The sequence below is a fragment of the Rhodofomes roseus genome (assembly GCF_022264815.1).
Source record: "Rhodofomes roseus strain CIRM-BRFM 1785 chromosome Unknown C8Q71scaffold_28, whole genome shotgun sequence".
In the NCBI taxonomy this organism is placed as follows: domain Eukaryota; kingdom Fungi; phylum Basidiomycota; class Agaricomycetes; order Polyporales; family Fomitopsidaceae; genus Rhodofomes; species Rhodofomes roseus.
This window is the reverse complement of record NW_025952984.1, coordinates 385055-399639: the sequence shown is the minus strand read 5'-3', so window position 1 is coordinate 399639 and position 14585 is coordinate 385055. Positions and strand designations below refer to the sequence as shown.

The 14585-nt window shown below is 54.6% G+C and overlaps 4 protein-coding genes across 4 annotated transcripts; 2 read left to right on the top strand and 2 right to left on the bottom strand.

The window, feature by feature from the left end:
• Positions 1–15: 15 nt before the first annotated feature.
• On the bottom strand, positions 16–2763 carry C8Q71DRAFT_317607 (uncharacterized protein). Its single transcript, XM_047917768.1, has 4 exons — positions 2518–2763; positions 1968–2465; positions 1505–1909; positions 16–1454 (listed from the first exon to the last, which is right to left on the bottom strand). The coding sequence occupies exons 1-4, from the start codon at positions 2566–2568 to the stop codon at positions 273–275; spliced, it is 2136 nt and encodes a 711-aa protein (XP_047774251.1). The 5' UTR covers positions 2569–2763; the 3' UTR covers positions 16–272.
• Positions 2764–3446: 683 nt separating this feature from the next.
• C8Q71DRAFT_784034 (Fusaric acid resistance protein-like-domain-containing protein) lies at positions 3447–7939 on the top strand. Its single transcript, XM_047925011.1, has 16 exons — positions 3447–4046; positions 4388–4488; positions 4541–4847; positions 4901–5445; positions 5504–6056; positions 6109–6154; positions 6203–6263; positions 6323–6358; positions 6406–6456; positions 6507–6571; positions 6626–6690; positions 6744–6832; positions 6887–6954; positions 7007–7145; positions 7199–7336; positions 7389–7939. Exons 1-16 carry the CDS (start codon positions 3686–3688, stop codon positions 7752–7754), a joined length of 2991 nt encoding a protein of 996 aa, XP_047774250.1. The 5' UTR covers positions 3447–3685; the 3' UTR covers positions 7755–7939.
• A 599-nt stretch (positions 7940–8538) lies between these two features.
• On the top strand, positions 8539–10982 carry C8Q71DRAFT_317452 (cytochrome P450). Its single transcript, XM_047917767.1, has 12 exons — positions 8539–8942; positions 9005–9137; positions 9189–9377; positions 9429–9577; positions 9634–9749; positions 9804–9915; positions 9980–9993; positions 10042–10231; positions 10285–10366; positions 10430–10561; positions 10617–10751; positions 10813–10982. The coding sequence occupies exons 1-12, from the start codon at positions 8765–8767 to the stop codon at positions 10928–10930; spliced, it is 1548 nt and encodes a 515-aa protein (XP_047774249.1). The 5' UTR covers positions 8539–8764; the 3' UTR covers positions 10931–10982.
• Positions 10983–12643: 1661 nt separating this feature from the next.
• On the bottom strand, positions 12644–14324 carry C8Q71DRAFT_716207 (P-loop containing nucleoside triphosphate hydrolase protein; the record flags this gene model as incomplete). The annotated part of the gene is made up of 6 exons (XM_047921087.1): positions 12644–12984; positions 13042–13100; positions 13148–13190; positions 13243–13276; positions 13337–13738; positions 13794–14324. Coding segments are annotated over 6 exons (1410 nt in total), but the record flags the coding sequence as incomplete, so codon positions are not given.
• Between the last annotated feature and the right edge of the window lie 261 nt (positions 14325–14585).

Below are 14585 nucleotides of genomic sequence, written 5' to 3'. Positions count from 1 at the left end.
AGCACGCGGAGATCGAGACCAGGGTTCCTGTACAATCTCCGAGCTACTGGACGACGGAAGGAGCGACCACATTATCCTGAGCGGTCCGATGTGTGCAGTGTCTTTGCTGTCATTGGGTTGCAGGACACCCGGCAACGAGCGCTTCTCGCTGGGTCCAATTGAGGACATCTGAGGACGTGTGGCCACCGCGCTAAAGCTGGAGAGAATTCAGAACTCGGTGTCCTATAACCGACCAGGGCGACGCCAAAGCCACAGCAAATGATCAGCATAAGTTACGACTCGATCCAAACCTCTCCGACCACGTCCCACTCCTTCAGCACCCTAAGCTGTGGGTGATCCTGTGCGACGTCCGCGACAACCTCCTCGCCTTCATCCACGATCCTGTCCTCGATCAACAACACCCGCAAACCACCGAACGCAGCGAACCCGGCCCGCAACGGCAGATAAGACAGCTCGAAGTCCTGAGACCGGACGACCCTCACCGACGTGCTCCTCGAGAAATCTTGCAGCTCGCTGTCCGCGCTGCCCGCCGTGCTCGTGCTGACGTTCCTCTCATGACCGGGCGCAGCAGACGCGCCCCCTTCGCCAGTGCCCGAAATGCCCGCCGGCGCCGTTAGCTTGAGCTGGGGCAAGAAGAGCGCCGACGAGCCCTGATACACGATGTGCGAGGTGCGGGCAGAGGCCTTCCCGTCCGCAGCGCCGTCCGCGAACGGCGGCGGCAGGATGACCTTCGTGATGTGCGAAGGCACCCCCGGTAGTGCAGGCGTCCCAGCGACGCCCGTCTCGGTCTGCGCATCGTCGTCCGTGTTCGTCCCGCGCGGCGATGCCACCAGGAGCCTCTGCGCCAAGAAGTCCTGGAAGTCCGCTCTCTGCGGCGTCCCGAAGGGCGACGGCGTCGACATGCCGGACACCATACGAGGGCTCAGGGGCTCCGCCTTGTTCGGCGCCGCGAACGTGGTGGAGACGAGCGGGACGGTGACGGGTCGTAGAGGCTGTGTGTGCTGTACCGCGAATGACAGTACGCGTGCCTGTCGGGGCTCTCCTGGACGAGGGAGAGGCACTGGGCTGGCAACGTTCACGGTGAAGGCGACTGTGAATGGCTTGTCTACCCTGACGGACTCGCGCGGTATGGTGCGGACGACGAGGTCTAGCTGTACGTCTTCCGGGCGACGCGCCGGTGCAGAGACCGATGTGCTTGGAGGTGCGGACGCAGGTGGGGCTGGTGAAGGCACCGTGCGGCTGCGAAACGGAGAGCTCGATCGATATGGGACGTTGCTAGGAGGGCTGGTGGGTCTCTGACTAGGCTGAGGTGATCGAGGACGTGAAGGAGCGGGTTGAGCGACGGATGTGGAACGCTGCAGGTGGAGGGGAATGGCAGATGCGGGTTGTTTGGGCGGTGGGATTGGAGCTGGCTGCGCTGGGGCTTGTATGAGAGGTATTCGGCGAGACAGCATCTGTTGATATGTCATCAGTATACTGGAGTCACACCTCACAAAGCACGAACCGATGTCAGGAGCCGCCCTGGTTCCCCAAATGATGATCTCCAAGAGATATCCAGTCGTCCGAGGGGTACGATGGTCCCTGGCTGGTGCGGTACAGGGAATACGGCGCGTTGAGACGGGGAGAGGATGTATATGTACTGCCGCATATCTTGGGGCTGCATCAATGCCATCGAGCCGGAGAACATACTCTCGTTCCCAAGGCCATCACCGCTATCCATCATGTTTGCGTCTTGGTATTGCCAGCCTTCGGCGCACTCCAGATGCATACGGTCCAGCCACATTGCGTCTTGCGTAAGATTCTGGATGTGGATCTCGAGGAAGACCTTCTCCCGCTCCTCGCGAGAGAGCAGGGCAGACGGTCCCCGTGGTACATGCACCTTGGTCTTTACAGACAAGGGATTCGTCACCTATCCCATATCCCTAGCCTCAGCGATAGCGCGGAATAGCGGTGAACGATGCACGCACAGCGAATTTGTAGAACTTTCGGAAGACGAGCATGTCCGAGTTGATCCCATCCGTGCTTGTAGAGGCACGTGTGCTGGAGGGGATACGATACGATACCGTGCATGCCAATGCGTGCTGGCCTAACTCCTTGATCTCATGGCTCACGACCCTCTCTAGCGATTCGCCCGGGCCCAACTGCTGTCCCTCGCCGCCAAACTCCGCCAACACGGTCTTTGTCGACGCTGTCTGCACTTCCACAGTCAGGGTGACAGCTTCAACCGGGACATTTGCTTCGTTGTTGACTGATACGCAGCTCGTGAATGTCTCTCCAAGCTGGATGGCTCCGAACGAGGACGGTAGCATAAGCATTTCGGTAACATGGCTGAGGTCGCGGAGCGTCTTCGGGTGACCTATTAGAGCTGTCTTCCCTTGAAGTGATACTATGGAGGTGGTAGAGTGTGCAGAGAACGACGGAGAGCTCGAGTAGAAGGGTTCCCATGCGCTCGCTACAGAAGGTCGCTGCGAGTTACTCAATGACAGCTATCACATTCGCAGGTCAAAGTTGACATACCGAGACCCTCATCACCTTCAGGGAAAGCAGGTGCGCTCCCGTGCTCGACATGGCCAGCAGTGATCCGGTAAGTTAGGCTTCAGCTGAGAGGTGTGAGGTGACAGTGCGAGCGACGGCCGAGCAGCTGACTCAAGCAAGGCGTTATTGAATGATCAATACTGATATTAAGACGTAGATCGCAGGTTCTAGTACATGCAGTCGTTGAGGTCGATCGCAAAGTGGGTACAGTATGTACGCCAAGGCCCAAGGGCCAAGATGGGCCGCCCAAGGGGCACGACGCGACACCGCGGCGTGATACACGTGACAGAAACTGCTTGTCTCTATTTGGATATGTAGGTCCTCCGTAACTCGGTCGTCTTGAACCTGTTACCCATTGCATGTATAGTCCTACTTCGCTCTTGTTGAGAGGTTATCGGGCCTACACACTCCTGTGAGGCTGTGACACAGGAAAATACTCGCCTGCGCCGTGTGGCCCCTGATAAACGCCGCTCGCGGCTCGACATCGATCTCATCAATTCATCAGCACGGTACTTTACTTTAGGCCTCTTGTGAGTATGATCCCTATTCACGCTATCATAGTGGTCCTCCTTACCAGCCCATTGTTATCCAGGTAGTAGTAGGGCATGTTAGCTTTAGCACCGCTGTGTCGGGAACCCTCCTGACTATATAAGAACCAATTACTGTAAAGTAAGAACTTGACCAGATATTTTTGGATTCGAACGGCGAATAATGGACAGCCTGGGATTGCCCTGGTACCGGCGTTCAGCTGCAGGGCGATTATCGTTCTTCAGGCTTGGATTGACATGGGTATTATGCACAGTCTCCAATTAAATTGGTGAGTACTTGCGCCTTCGAATTATGCATGACTGGAAGGAACTCGAGTTCGCGGTCGGACTCCTCGGAGCAGTTAAGTATAGGTAGTAGTAAGTAATAGTTTCTGTCTTTTGAGACAAGTGTATTTCACTTAGCCGCTACACGGGCGCCTCCTTACTTGCTCCTCGACGTCCTCCGAGTCGACCTACGCGACAGATGGTCTAGCGCCCCTTCACTCGTCTCAGCCGGAATGATATCGAATTGACAATCTCCTGGACATGAGGCAGCGTACTTATAACCTGCCTCGAACGTTCACGACCCGCCATCGCATCAACAACTTCTCGGAACGCCAGACATGTTGCCATGCCTCAAATCCGCTCGCTCGAACTTCGCCTACGTCGCCAGCCAGTATCTCGAGCGACGCCCCCTTGCTCGTCTTCTTTCGACGTTCCTTTGCTGCCTGACGATCGTCATACGACCTGTCTCCCGACTCGGTGGTAGCTATGCCTTTCTCGTGCTCCCCTTCCAAGCACTCGTCTTCGGCGTGCAGGAGAGTTTGGCGCAGCAGCTCGAACTTACCGCGTTGAACATCGCCGGAGCACTCTGCGGGATCGGGTTCTCGACACTCGGAAAGTATGTCGCGTCCCTCGCCGGAGAGGGTTCCGCTCGCGCAAGGGTCATTTGCTCCGTCTTTCTCGTGACGATCAGCTTCTGTGGTAAGCATTTGTATTCCCCCTGTGCTTAGTGGTGATATGCGGCGTATCGGAAGAGGAAGGACGCACCATCGCGCGTCCTACATTACCCTCGTGCTGTGCGCTCATGCGCAGTGGGTGCTATTATTATCTACGCCTGCGAGTGCTTCAGCTATTTCCACATCGGTTTCGCCCGGCGTCTCAAACTCTACAGAAGGCGTTGGTCGTGACGCTGGGATCGGTATGATATCGAGCAGTCCCGACGCGCCAGTTCGAGGGTAAGCATGGCCGCGATTGAACGGCAGGGCATACAGATCACCCGTGGTCGTCCTTGTGTCGACAGTCACTGACAACTCATCCCACAGCGGGGCTCGTCAAGAGCCGGTTGGTTCGTCTGACGCTTTCCATGCGGATCTCTCTCTTCGCTTCAGTCTGGCTACTCACTCTCGACATTGGAGATAGATCGGTGAGCTCTCTCACAGCTTGCGGCACCTAGGCTGATACTCAAGTCTCTGTAGAAGGTCCTTGAGGACTCTGGTCATTTCCTCTACGCGGCCATCACTCCTGCGTGTCTGAGCCTTGTTTCACTGCTCGTTGTTATGACATTACTGCGCTGGTCGTCCTCTAGCTTCGAGAAGGAAATGGTGGCGACTTTCGTTCTGTTGCAGAAGTACATGGCGGCCAGCCTCGAGCAGATCGGGAAAGACTTGACTGATGAACCTGAAGAATACGTCAAGCTGCGGAACCAGTTATTTCAGCGCTCGGTACATCTCAACGAGACGTATTCGCAAGCCGCGTTCGAGATGCGGGTTGGACGGCTCAGCTGTGAGCTAGATGCGGCCCCTTGTGGTTCGTACGTACTCTGACACCCACTGCAGTGAAATCCATCCGCCCGTTGATTGGGATCGTAGAACACCTTCGGCGCGAACTCGCGTGGGGCATGTCCACGGGCCAGAAACCGAAGGCGACCCCGAAGTCGACTCCCACCATGACAATGACACGCGCGTCTTCTCGTCTTCCCTCGCCCATGGCGTCGCGGCGCAATTCCTTCCGGCACAGTCCCAAGCTGGCCTTCCAGTCGCTCGCGTCGCACGAGCGGATCACGGCCGCGATCGAGACGCCCGCATTTGAGCTCGGACACGCGATCGTCGGCGCGATGCGCGCGGTCGAGTTCGTGATCATCGTCGCGTTCGATCTGGATACGAGCACGTACAGTGCACCCGCGGGCCGACCAACTTCAACCTCGGTGAAGTACTCGTTGCGAACGGCTGACAAGGAGCTCGTCAGGGCGCGCGATGAGGCGCGCGAGAAGCTCGGACATGTCTTCGACGAAATGGACTTGGAGGCGCGAGAAATGGGCAAGGACGTGCGGTACCCGAAGCGGGTCCTCGACGGGAGTCTCATTATGATCGCCCTGCTGCAGGTAAGACGTGACTCAAAATTGTGCGGTATACCCGGGTTACTTACTCATGACCCACTAGATGGCACAGGAGATGCGTACAGCGCTGCAAATTGCTGACCGCATGTACACGCAGTACGAAGAGTCCCATGTGCGCCTCTGGTACCCGCGTATCTCCCTGGCCTGGCTCGGGGTAGCGCAAGGTCACCTGATATCCGACTCTGGCGACGCCACCGTGCAGATTCAAGCCTCGGCCCCCAAGGGAACAGGCTGGGAGACACCGAATGACGCAGAAGCGAGCATGACGCTGGCGGAGACTGCGGAGGGCCTGCTCGAAAAGGGATACAGCCTGAACACTCCCCTCATGGGCAACAGTCGCTTGCCCGGAGGGTTGTCGTTCTCAATCTTGGGTACGAAGGAGCGGGCAGCACGGTCGAGGAAGAGGATGTTTTTCGGCTCGATTCCGGACCTCGTGACGTGGCTCTGGTCCCAGTCGTGGATGATCCGGCTGAGATTGCGGATGGCAAGAAGCTACAGGAGCGTGACGCATTCGCCCCATCTTCGGCATGCGATTAAGAACGCGATCGGGGTGGCCGTTCTCAGTTTGCCTGCCTTCCTCCCTGTCAACAACTCAGGTAGGCTAGGTTTGAATGCTGGCGTTTGCAGTTTCATGATATGTGTACACAGCTCGTGTTTGGTTCTCCTCGTGGCATGGCGAGTGGATGGTCATCAGGTATGTCGTCTGCCGGCTGATGTGACCTGCGGCTCATGAGATATGCAGCTACGTGTGGGTATTGGAGACGAGCACCGGAGCAACATGGCGAGTGGGCTACCTGCGGTCGGTCAGTACAGTTCTGTCGACCAGTGTACTCCGCACTCAGTCCCGACGCTGTCATCATAGGTCGGCACAGCAACAGCAGCTCTCTATGGGTACATAGTGAGTCTTCCTGGCAAACCATGTTGCAGTCGCTAAGCTGGTTCTAGGTATGGCGCATCTGCCGCACCAACCCGTATGGATTGACCATCATGGTTACTGTAAGTCACTGCTCATTGGTAGTGGATGTACGAGTACTCAGTCTTGATAGGCTGCGGAAATCCCATTCACGTGGCTTAGCATGAAAGCTAACCTTGGACCATTGGCGGTTCCTGCGTATGCTGCATCCACCATCTTTCTCTGACGATGAGCCTGATGGTGTTCCCGCAGAGCTGTTACCTTACCCATCATTGCATTCGCAGAATACGTGAATCCGACAACACAGTCGATCATCGGTCAGTCTGTAGTCAACGTCTTAGTCTTCAGCTTTCTCACGTGTTGTCGGTAGCGCTTGCCGGAATACGTGCACTCATGATTGCCATTGGTATCGTTGCAGCGCTCCTTATGAATGGCCTCGTCTTCCCCAGACATTGCAGAGTGCGTAGTCCCGCCATGACTATACTGGTCTGTAACTGATCGCAGATCATGTAGGTCCTCTTCCTTTCAGACACAGCTCGGACACTTGGACTGTTGAGCCAGCTCTACATGACGCTGAGCCAGTGCGTATTTGAGTGGCGCTTCCACGTACGATGTGCTGACAGTCAGCGACAGCCACATGTTCCGCGCGCAGCCTGCCCTCGCTTATGACGACAAACGCAAAACACTGAAGATGGAGCTGCAGATTCGGTACAATCTGTACCTTCTTAACGCCTTGATTACGACTATGCATGATGAGATTAGTCTCGTACCAGTCAGTAGTTCCCGTTCTCACAGGGTGCAAAGGCAGCGTCTGACACGACATAGAAACCACTGGCTCACTATCGTAGGACAGTCACGATCGTGCAGAAGTTGCTCGATGCGATGACCGGACTGCGCAAAATCAGAGAGAACATCCCTCGTAAAGAGGCGGTGTCTAATGTATTCAATGAGCGACGCGAATTCGTGAGTGTCTCTCGGGTACCCCAGTAACATCGATGCTCACGTCGATGTATAGATGTCCTGCGTGTGCATCACGTTGTACGCGTGTCAGCATGCATTCCGCGCTCGAGAACCATTACCTCAATTCCTGCCGTCACCAAAACATGCCCTTGAGACCCTGGAATCGCACGTCCAAGACAGCATCAGGCATGCACGAGAGGAAGACCCTCACGCGATGGGCCTGTCCCTTATTTATGCATTCGCTGAGCTAGAGGTGCTGAAGCACATGGTTTGCACGCTAGAAGAGCTGCTCGAACTCACGGGCCGACTCTTTGGGACGACAGCGTGGCTGACGCATCCCCAACATATGTCAATGGCGAGCTTGCACGAAGAAGTAGGAGATCACGGATGGTACAGTCCGTTCAAGTGGGAGGAGACGTGACGACATTGTGGGTATTTATCAGGCCTGAATGGTCAGTATGGAGTGTTCATATTCTTAACTTATCGTATGCAATGTAGCTACTAAAAGATTCTAATCGGTTCACTGTTGCGGTCGAGTTGCCAACGAGTTGCAGTGGGGACAGAACGTCCAGCAGATGCATCGCAAAACCGCTACAGCCTCAGGCCTCACGGGCTACTCTCGTCCCCGTTTCTGACGAAGTCCCTCCTAGTATAGCTTTGGCAGCGACTCATCGGAAGGGTTGCACCACCGCTGCACAAGCCTAGCCTCAGCGCTCAGCCTGGAACCTGCCCAGCTCCCGCGAGATCAGTGTGTTGGTCCTTGGACTTGGAGACACGAGGAGCACAGGTAGGCATAGGTCTCATCGCTTCCAGCACGGCACGGGGCTAAGCTTGAACGCTGAGAATCCCAGGTCGCGCCAAGTCTTCCTGAGTACGCGTAGTACCTGAAATCGGGCCTGCAGCGTCGGCGTGCTGCTGGGAACTGGAAACCATTTCGACAGACGTCGAACGACACGTGTACGCCTGTGCATACGCCATCACACAGCGACGGAGACTCCGAGTCGGATGTCTTGTGTAACTGCGGAAGAGAGTGTGCGGAGTGGGCGTCTGGCGTTTCACCGATTTCAAGTGGCCTGCCAAAATCAGTGGGCGGAGCGGTTTGGGAGCGGTTCACTGAAAATACCGATCCCAAGGACTGCTCCGTGCGTTTCGGAAACACTCTAGTTTCAGATCTCTGATGACATAACATGGAGATTGATACCAAGCCGACATGTATGATCGAATGGCTGTGCCCCGCGCCGACATACCGCGTGGAGTAACCCTGGGGTAACCTGAACGGCGACTGCTCTAGTCGAATGCCGCGAGACTGATACTTATACGACATGCGTAGGACCGAACTATGCATATATCCCCACTATCCCGAGGTACCCGCGATTCGAACCGTTGAGGAGCATACCTCTCCGCACTGTTACGTGCACCGCGTGTCTTCAGATGATTTTCCTCCAGCTGGGCTGCTTCTTCTTCGCCTTCGTCGTATACAAGCTTGCATATGATCGGCGCGGTGCGCCGCTACCTCCTGGCCCTCGCGGACTACCTGTTCTAGGGAACGCACTGCAGGTTCCTACCGCGTTCAGCTGGCTAAAATTCACCGAATGGGCAAAGACTTACGGTGTGTGGCTACCTCAATCGACGGTCAACGGCCGGAATCAAAGGTACTTACGATATCCCTAGGCGATGTTATACACGTTTCCGCGCTTCAATGCTCGTTTATTATCCTGAGTTCTCGGGAGGCTATCACCGATCTGCTCGAGAAGAGAGGCGCGATATACTCTGATCGCCCAATCATCCCGATGGCTGGAGAACTGTACGTGTTTGACTGACGATTCAACACTGTGTTTACCCATCGAGAGAACAGAGCAGGATCCGCTAAACACACTCCACTGATGCAGTACGGAGATCGCCACAAAGAAGGGCGAAAGCTTATATTGGGCATGATCAATGTTCGTAATGCGCCTATGCTACATGCGATTCAAGAAGCGAAGGCCGCGCAACTCGTCTCTCGGCTGGCGCAAGATCCCAGCAACTTCTCGCGCCATATTCGCTGGTGCGCCATACCTCTGACTGGATTGACGCTGTCTAGCTGACAGTGACCCAGGCTCGTAGCGAGTGTCGTACTGCAGATCACACACGGATTAATCATCGACAGCTGTGATGATCCTCACCTGCGCACTGTCCAGGAAGGCATGGACGAGTTCTCGAGGATGACCGCTCCTGGCGCCTACCTGGTCGACAGCTTGCCTTTCTGTGAGTCCAGACTATTACCAGGTGTTCAACCGGCACAAAATGACGACATCAAATAGTGATGCATATCCCGGAATGGATTCCGGGTGCGGGCTTTAAGAAGGAAGCAAGAGAGCATGAAGAGCGTGACACGAAGATCATGGAGGAGTTGTGGAATCTCGTGAAGGAACAGGTGGTAAGGTCTTTTTAGGCTTGTTCTGTGGACGCGTTGTTGACTTCTATCGCGTAGGCCCAAGGAACCGCTCTACCTTCGTTCGCCGCGGAGCTCATTCAGAAAAATCCTGACCCATCATCTGACGAGGAAGATATGTATTCGAGAAACGCCATAGCGTTCTTTTCCGGTACGCCCTCACAATACCTCAAGGCAGTCTCTGTATTGACATCAAGCACTCCACCGGTACATAGCCGGGTCAGATACGGTACGAACCTCAAGAAGGGCTGCTCGATGTTCACTCACCTGCGCACAGACAGTATCCGTCATCAATTCCTTCCTTATCATCGTGGCTCAACATCCAGAGATCCAACGAAGAGCTCAATCCGAGATTGACCAGGTCGTCGGCCACGCGAGGCTTCCGAAGCTTAGCGACCGCAAGGATTTGCCTTACCTCAACGCTGTCTTGAAGGAAGCGCATCGTATCAACCCAGTTGGGCCGTTGTGTATGTAGTCTGGCCCTCCGCGCGACGATCGCTGAACAAACATATATCCACAGCGCTACCACACAAGGTGAGGCAAGACGATAACTACCGAGGGTATCGGATTCCGGCAGGTGCAACAGTTTTGGGGAATACATGGCGAGTCATATCATCGCCGGGTCGTGTAGAGACAGATCTTTGACCGAACTGTCCAACGTTTAGGGCAATCATGCATGACCCTGCCTTGTACCCGGATCCACACAAGGTCCACCCAGAGCGCTACCTCACCCCGAATGAAGGCGGGGAGAAGATCAATCCTGATCCTCGCGACTTCGCATTTGGTTACGGCCGACGGTAAGAAGCTTGATATCCGTGAAGTATGCTTGTATTGATGGAAGTGACGTGTCAGAGTATGCCCTGGTCAGATGCTTGCCGAAGGCACGTTCTTCATTGCCGCCGCGGCCATCCTGTCTGTGTTCAGCGTCAGCGATGCAGTTTCTCTGGATGGTGCGGAGATCAATTATGAGGGCGGAGGTATCATCAGGTCCGTCTAGATGCAAGGATACGAGCGTCACACATCAGAACTAACAATGGATGCTTCACAGCCATCCGTGTCCTTTCAGATGCAATATCACCCCCTCGAGACGTCGCAGGGGCACAAGCAACTGTATCAGTCTGACCTGTACGCAGTGGCTGATATTGTCAATATTGCGCTGTATCTAGTATTACCGAAATTGATATATTGACAAGGGACTGCTTCGCTTCGCTCCGCTTAGCTGTTAGTGCTTGCTCAGAGGTTGCTTGTACAAGTATGAGTAAACCGTACGTGACGGAGGTCACGATGGTCGGTATTTGCGCACACATAGTAGGGGCGACAAACAGCTGCCCGGGCCCCTAATGCGGAAAGGAGGAGTAGGTTCCTAGCAAGCTGCTAAAGCGAACCATGAGGCTACCATGTACATATCATAATTCAATCAGCTTTCCCAAGGCATCCTTGTTGTGTTGCATCAAGTGCAGGGATATAATGGATGCCTGAGCAAAGGAGGTGCACAAAGGGAGAGGCCCCCTGTGTGCTGCTCTCAGACCAGTCTTGTGGCTTGAGGTGTTGCCAACACATGACAGTCTTGCTATGAAGCTGTGGTGGAGTACTGTAGGTTACTGCATCATGGTCAGGCACATCATAAGTACACCAATTGAGCTTGTGCAATCACATCAGTCTGGGTACTATGTTCATGACATCATGACATAGATGAGAACTATTAGGACCATGGTATGATATCACAAGAACTATGACACATACAAAGAACCCTGCTGTATTCTACAAAAGCTGAGTCATAGGAGAACACAATTATGACAGTAGTATGTACATCCAAATGATACAAAGATTTAGCAATCAAACAGTTCCCACTATGTTCTTCCCTGATAAGTATATTTGCGGAGGTTTGCTGCAGACATGGCACTTGATGAGGTACTCGAACTACAGTTTGCCATGAGTATATCAAGAGAGATACTGAGTATATACCTCACTTAGCCTTGAATCCCACTCCATTACAACACAAGAGAAACTCCTGAGCACATGCCCAGAAGGTCTCAGAGACATCTGCATCAATAAGTGCCTCATCAAGACTTGGCTTGTCTGGAAGACCCGATTAGACTCATACACTAACATTGGGAAGGGAACAACAGGGACGAACCAGTTGGCTGCAAGGTGGCTAGCATGAACAAGTCATCGTCGCCAATGATATGTACTGGGTCAATGATATTACGTTCCTCGGCAACCTACACAAACATAAGCTAAGTGATGTCCGCAACGTGATTCTCATCATCACTTACTCGTGCTCGAACATCCTTCAGCGTGTCCAACAGCTTGTAGGGTCGTTCCGGATCGTCGTCGTCGTCATCTGCGTCCTCGATTTCGTCGACAGGTGCAGCGGCTGCTGCTCGAGTCTGCGCTCTTGTCGTATGTTTCTTCGGGCTTCCAAAGTCGAACACGTCATCGTCTTGATAGAGGTCCATGGTCGTGTCCTCGGGCGCAGACCTTGTCGTCCTGGATTGTTGACCGGCGGGAGGCGGCTCGTCTCCTGTTGTTGAGGGCCGCTTGCGACGTCGTGAAGTCCCGGCGGCGGCCTTGCTGGCCGGTTTCGGCGGAGCCGCTCGAAACTTCATGACCAGCCTCTGATCCCTCTTGATGAAATCACGGGCCTTCGGGGTCATCTGCGAATTGCTCAATGAATATGCGCTGGATAGATCCTGTAGACAACATACCTCTAAGTAGGCTGCACTCCACTCGCCATTTTGTTTTGAGACGCTCCGGAAGATGCCCATATTCTCAAGGCGATCTGCTACCCGCTCAGTCCGATCACGGGGCAAGCTCCTACCGCATCCAAAGAGTTCATGGGACTGGAAACTCGAACCCCTGGCTGAGGCGTTTGCCTTCCCCCATAAGACGTCAAGCAATTGGTTCCTCGTAACATTGAACCTGCCATCGTCGATGAGAGCCTCGGCGAGATTAATGATCTTGACGGCCATCTCCGTGACGTCTTCCTCCTCGATCCCGGACGGATTCCGGCAGTTGTCACAACCATCATCACATAGAGCGGGGTCGAAAGTCTCATTGTAGTATGCGAGGACCTGAGTACGACGACAGTCGACATTGTTCTGGCAGAATTGCGCCACACGTAGTATCTCTTGTTCTTGATGCTCCCTTTCGCTAGGATTGCACTCCCTGTTGTCACGGATCTGGCGCCGTCGCTGATTCACGTCGCCGAAGGAGTAGTCTTTCAGGACATGTTAACGTCAAGGAGAGTCACAAAATCCCAAACTGCGTCACGTACACATGATGCAGTCTGCGGGCTTGCCATCGCGGCCTGCCCTACCGGTTTCCTGATAGTACCTAGACAGCCAATGAGACAGCCATTCAGCACACCTCGAATGACTTACCCGTCTAGATCGTTGGGGAGATCGTGATGGATCACGTATCTCACTGCGCTCATTCATCAGCCTTGCAGCACACAACAATTGTCTACAACGCCCACCGTCTGGTTTGTCAATACCCATCCCGAACGCAATCTATGTGCCACTCATTCATCAGGACACTATACGGTGCCGTTGTACCACCATCCTGCTCACCGTAGCGACGATGATCTTACATCGCCCGTTCTGCCATTGTGCGAGGGCGTCCTTCTTGTCTGCGGGCTGCAACCCCGCGTGAAAATGACGGGCTTTGAAACCATGGTCTTCGCGCAACTTCTTGGCAAGGTTCTCGCACGTCTGCCGACTCCGCCCGTAGATGATGCCCGTCGCGTCCGGGTGGTATGTACGAATGAAGTTCACGATCTCTCGTTCGACTGTCTTCTTCGGTCGCACCTCGTAGTTGAGGTTAGGGCGATTCATTGATTGCCAATACACCTTGCACCCGCGAATACCAAGGATACGGATGAGGTCCTCCTTCACTTGCTGCGTCGCCGTTGCTGTAAGCGCCATGATGGGTATCCCAGGGAAGTTCTGTCGCAAGCATTGGAGATACTTGTACTGTATAGTGGACTGTATGAGCGAGCAAACATGAGACGTGCACAAGAGGTCTTACCGCCTCACGGAAGTCCCGGCCCCACTTGATGACGAGATGGCCCTCGTCGATCACAAAGCGCGCGAGCTCCCCGTCGTTATTCATCTGACTCAACAGCTGGTTGACGTGTGAGCTACCCTTAAACTTCTCGGGGGTTATGTAGAAGATGCGCGGGCGTTTCCCTTTCTCGCGGAGGCGACGGGTCGCTTCGTTGCTTTCATCCGCAGCTTGGTCCGAATTGAAATAGACGACGTCGATGCCCTTCTCCTTGAGCGCTTCGACTTGATTGAGCATAAGCGCAAGCAGTGGACAGATCACGACCGTAACGCCGCGAGTCTTGCCGGTGTCGCAAACGGCGGGAAGCTGGTAGCAGAGACTCTTCCCACCACCCGTGGGCATTAGCACAACGGCGTCCTCGCCGGATAACGTCGTGCTTATAGCCTGCAGCTGATTTGGCCGGAAGGTGGTCAAGCCGAAGATTTGTCGCAGTTTGCGCTTGACCTCGGGGTAAAACGGCGTATTCGCGAGTTCGACGGGCACCTTGCTAGTCATGGAATGCGATGCGGCAACTTCTACTATGTGTCGGGATATTGCAGCAGACGAGCTTTCCGCGGTAGAGGATGAAGCAATAGCGTTGTCGAAAGGCGAGGAGGAGGACGGTTCGACAGCCCGACGTAAGGAAGAAGAGGACTGCTCGACAGCCCGGTTTGAAGTGGTCGAGACAACGATTACGTCCTCCTCCGCGTTCTCGTCCTTGCGTTCGATGGGAAGCTCTGGGACGCAGTCCCAGATATCGTCACTATCAGGAATTTC

What these genes read in the sequence shown, in the direction of transcription:
- C8Q71DRAFT_317607 (XM_047917768.1), bottom strand. Translation starts at nt 2,568, where the DNA reads ATGTCGAGCACGGGAGCGCACCTGCTTTCCCTGAAGGTGATGAGGGTC. An exon ending in TGAAGGTGATGAGGGTCTCG is followed by an intron (nt 2,466 to 2,517) that starts GTATGTCAACTT and finishes AGTAACTCGCAG; the next exon opens with CGACCTTCTGTAGCGAGCGC. An exon ending in GAAAGTTCTACAAATTCGCT is followed by an intron (nt 1,910 to 1,967) that starts GTGCGTGCATCG and finishes GATATGGGATAG; the next exon opens with GTGACGAATCCCTTGTCTGT.
- C8Q71DRAFT_784034 (XM_047925011.1), top strand. Translation starts at nt 3,686, where the DNA reads ATGTTGCCATGCCTCAAATCCGCTCGCTCGAACTTCGCCTACGTCGCC. An exon ending in TCGACATTGGAGATAGATCG is followed by an intron (nt 4,489 to 4,540) that starts GTGAGCTCTCTC and finishes AAGTCTCTGTAG; the next exon opens with AAGGTCCTTGAGGACTCTGG. An exon ending in TTATGATCGCCCTGCTGCAG is followed by an intron (nt 5,446 to 5,503) that starts GTAAGACGTGAC and finishes ATGACCCACTAG; the next exon opens with ATGGCACAGGAGATGCGTAC.
- C8Q71DRAFT_317452 (XM_047917767.1), top strand. Translation starts at nt 8,765, where the DNA reads ATGATTTTCCTCCAGCTGGGCTGCTTCTTCTTCGCCTTCGTCGTATAC. An exon ending in GGTCGACAGCTTGCCTTTCT is followed by an intron (nt 9,578 to 9,633) that starts GTGAGTCCAGAC and finishes GACATCAAATAG; the next exon opens with TGATGCATATCCCGGAATGG. An exon ending in GCATTTGGTTACGGCCGACG is followed by an intron (nt 10,562 to 10,616) that starts GTAAGAAGCTTG and finishes GTGACGTGTCAG; the next exon opens with AGTATGCCCTGGTCAGATGC.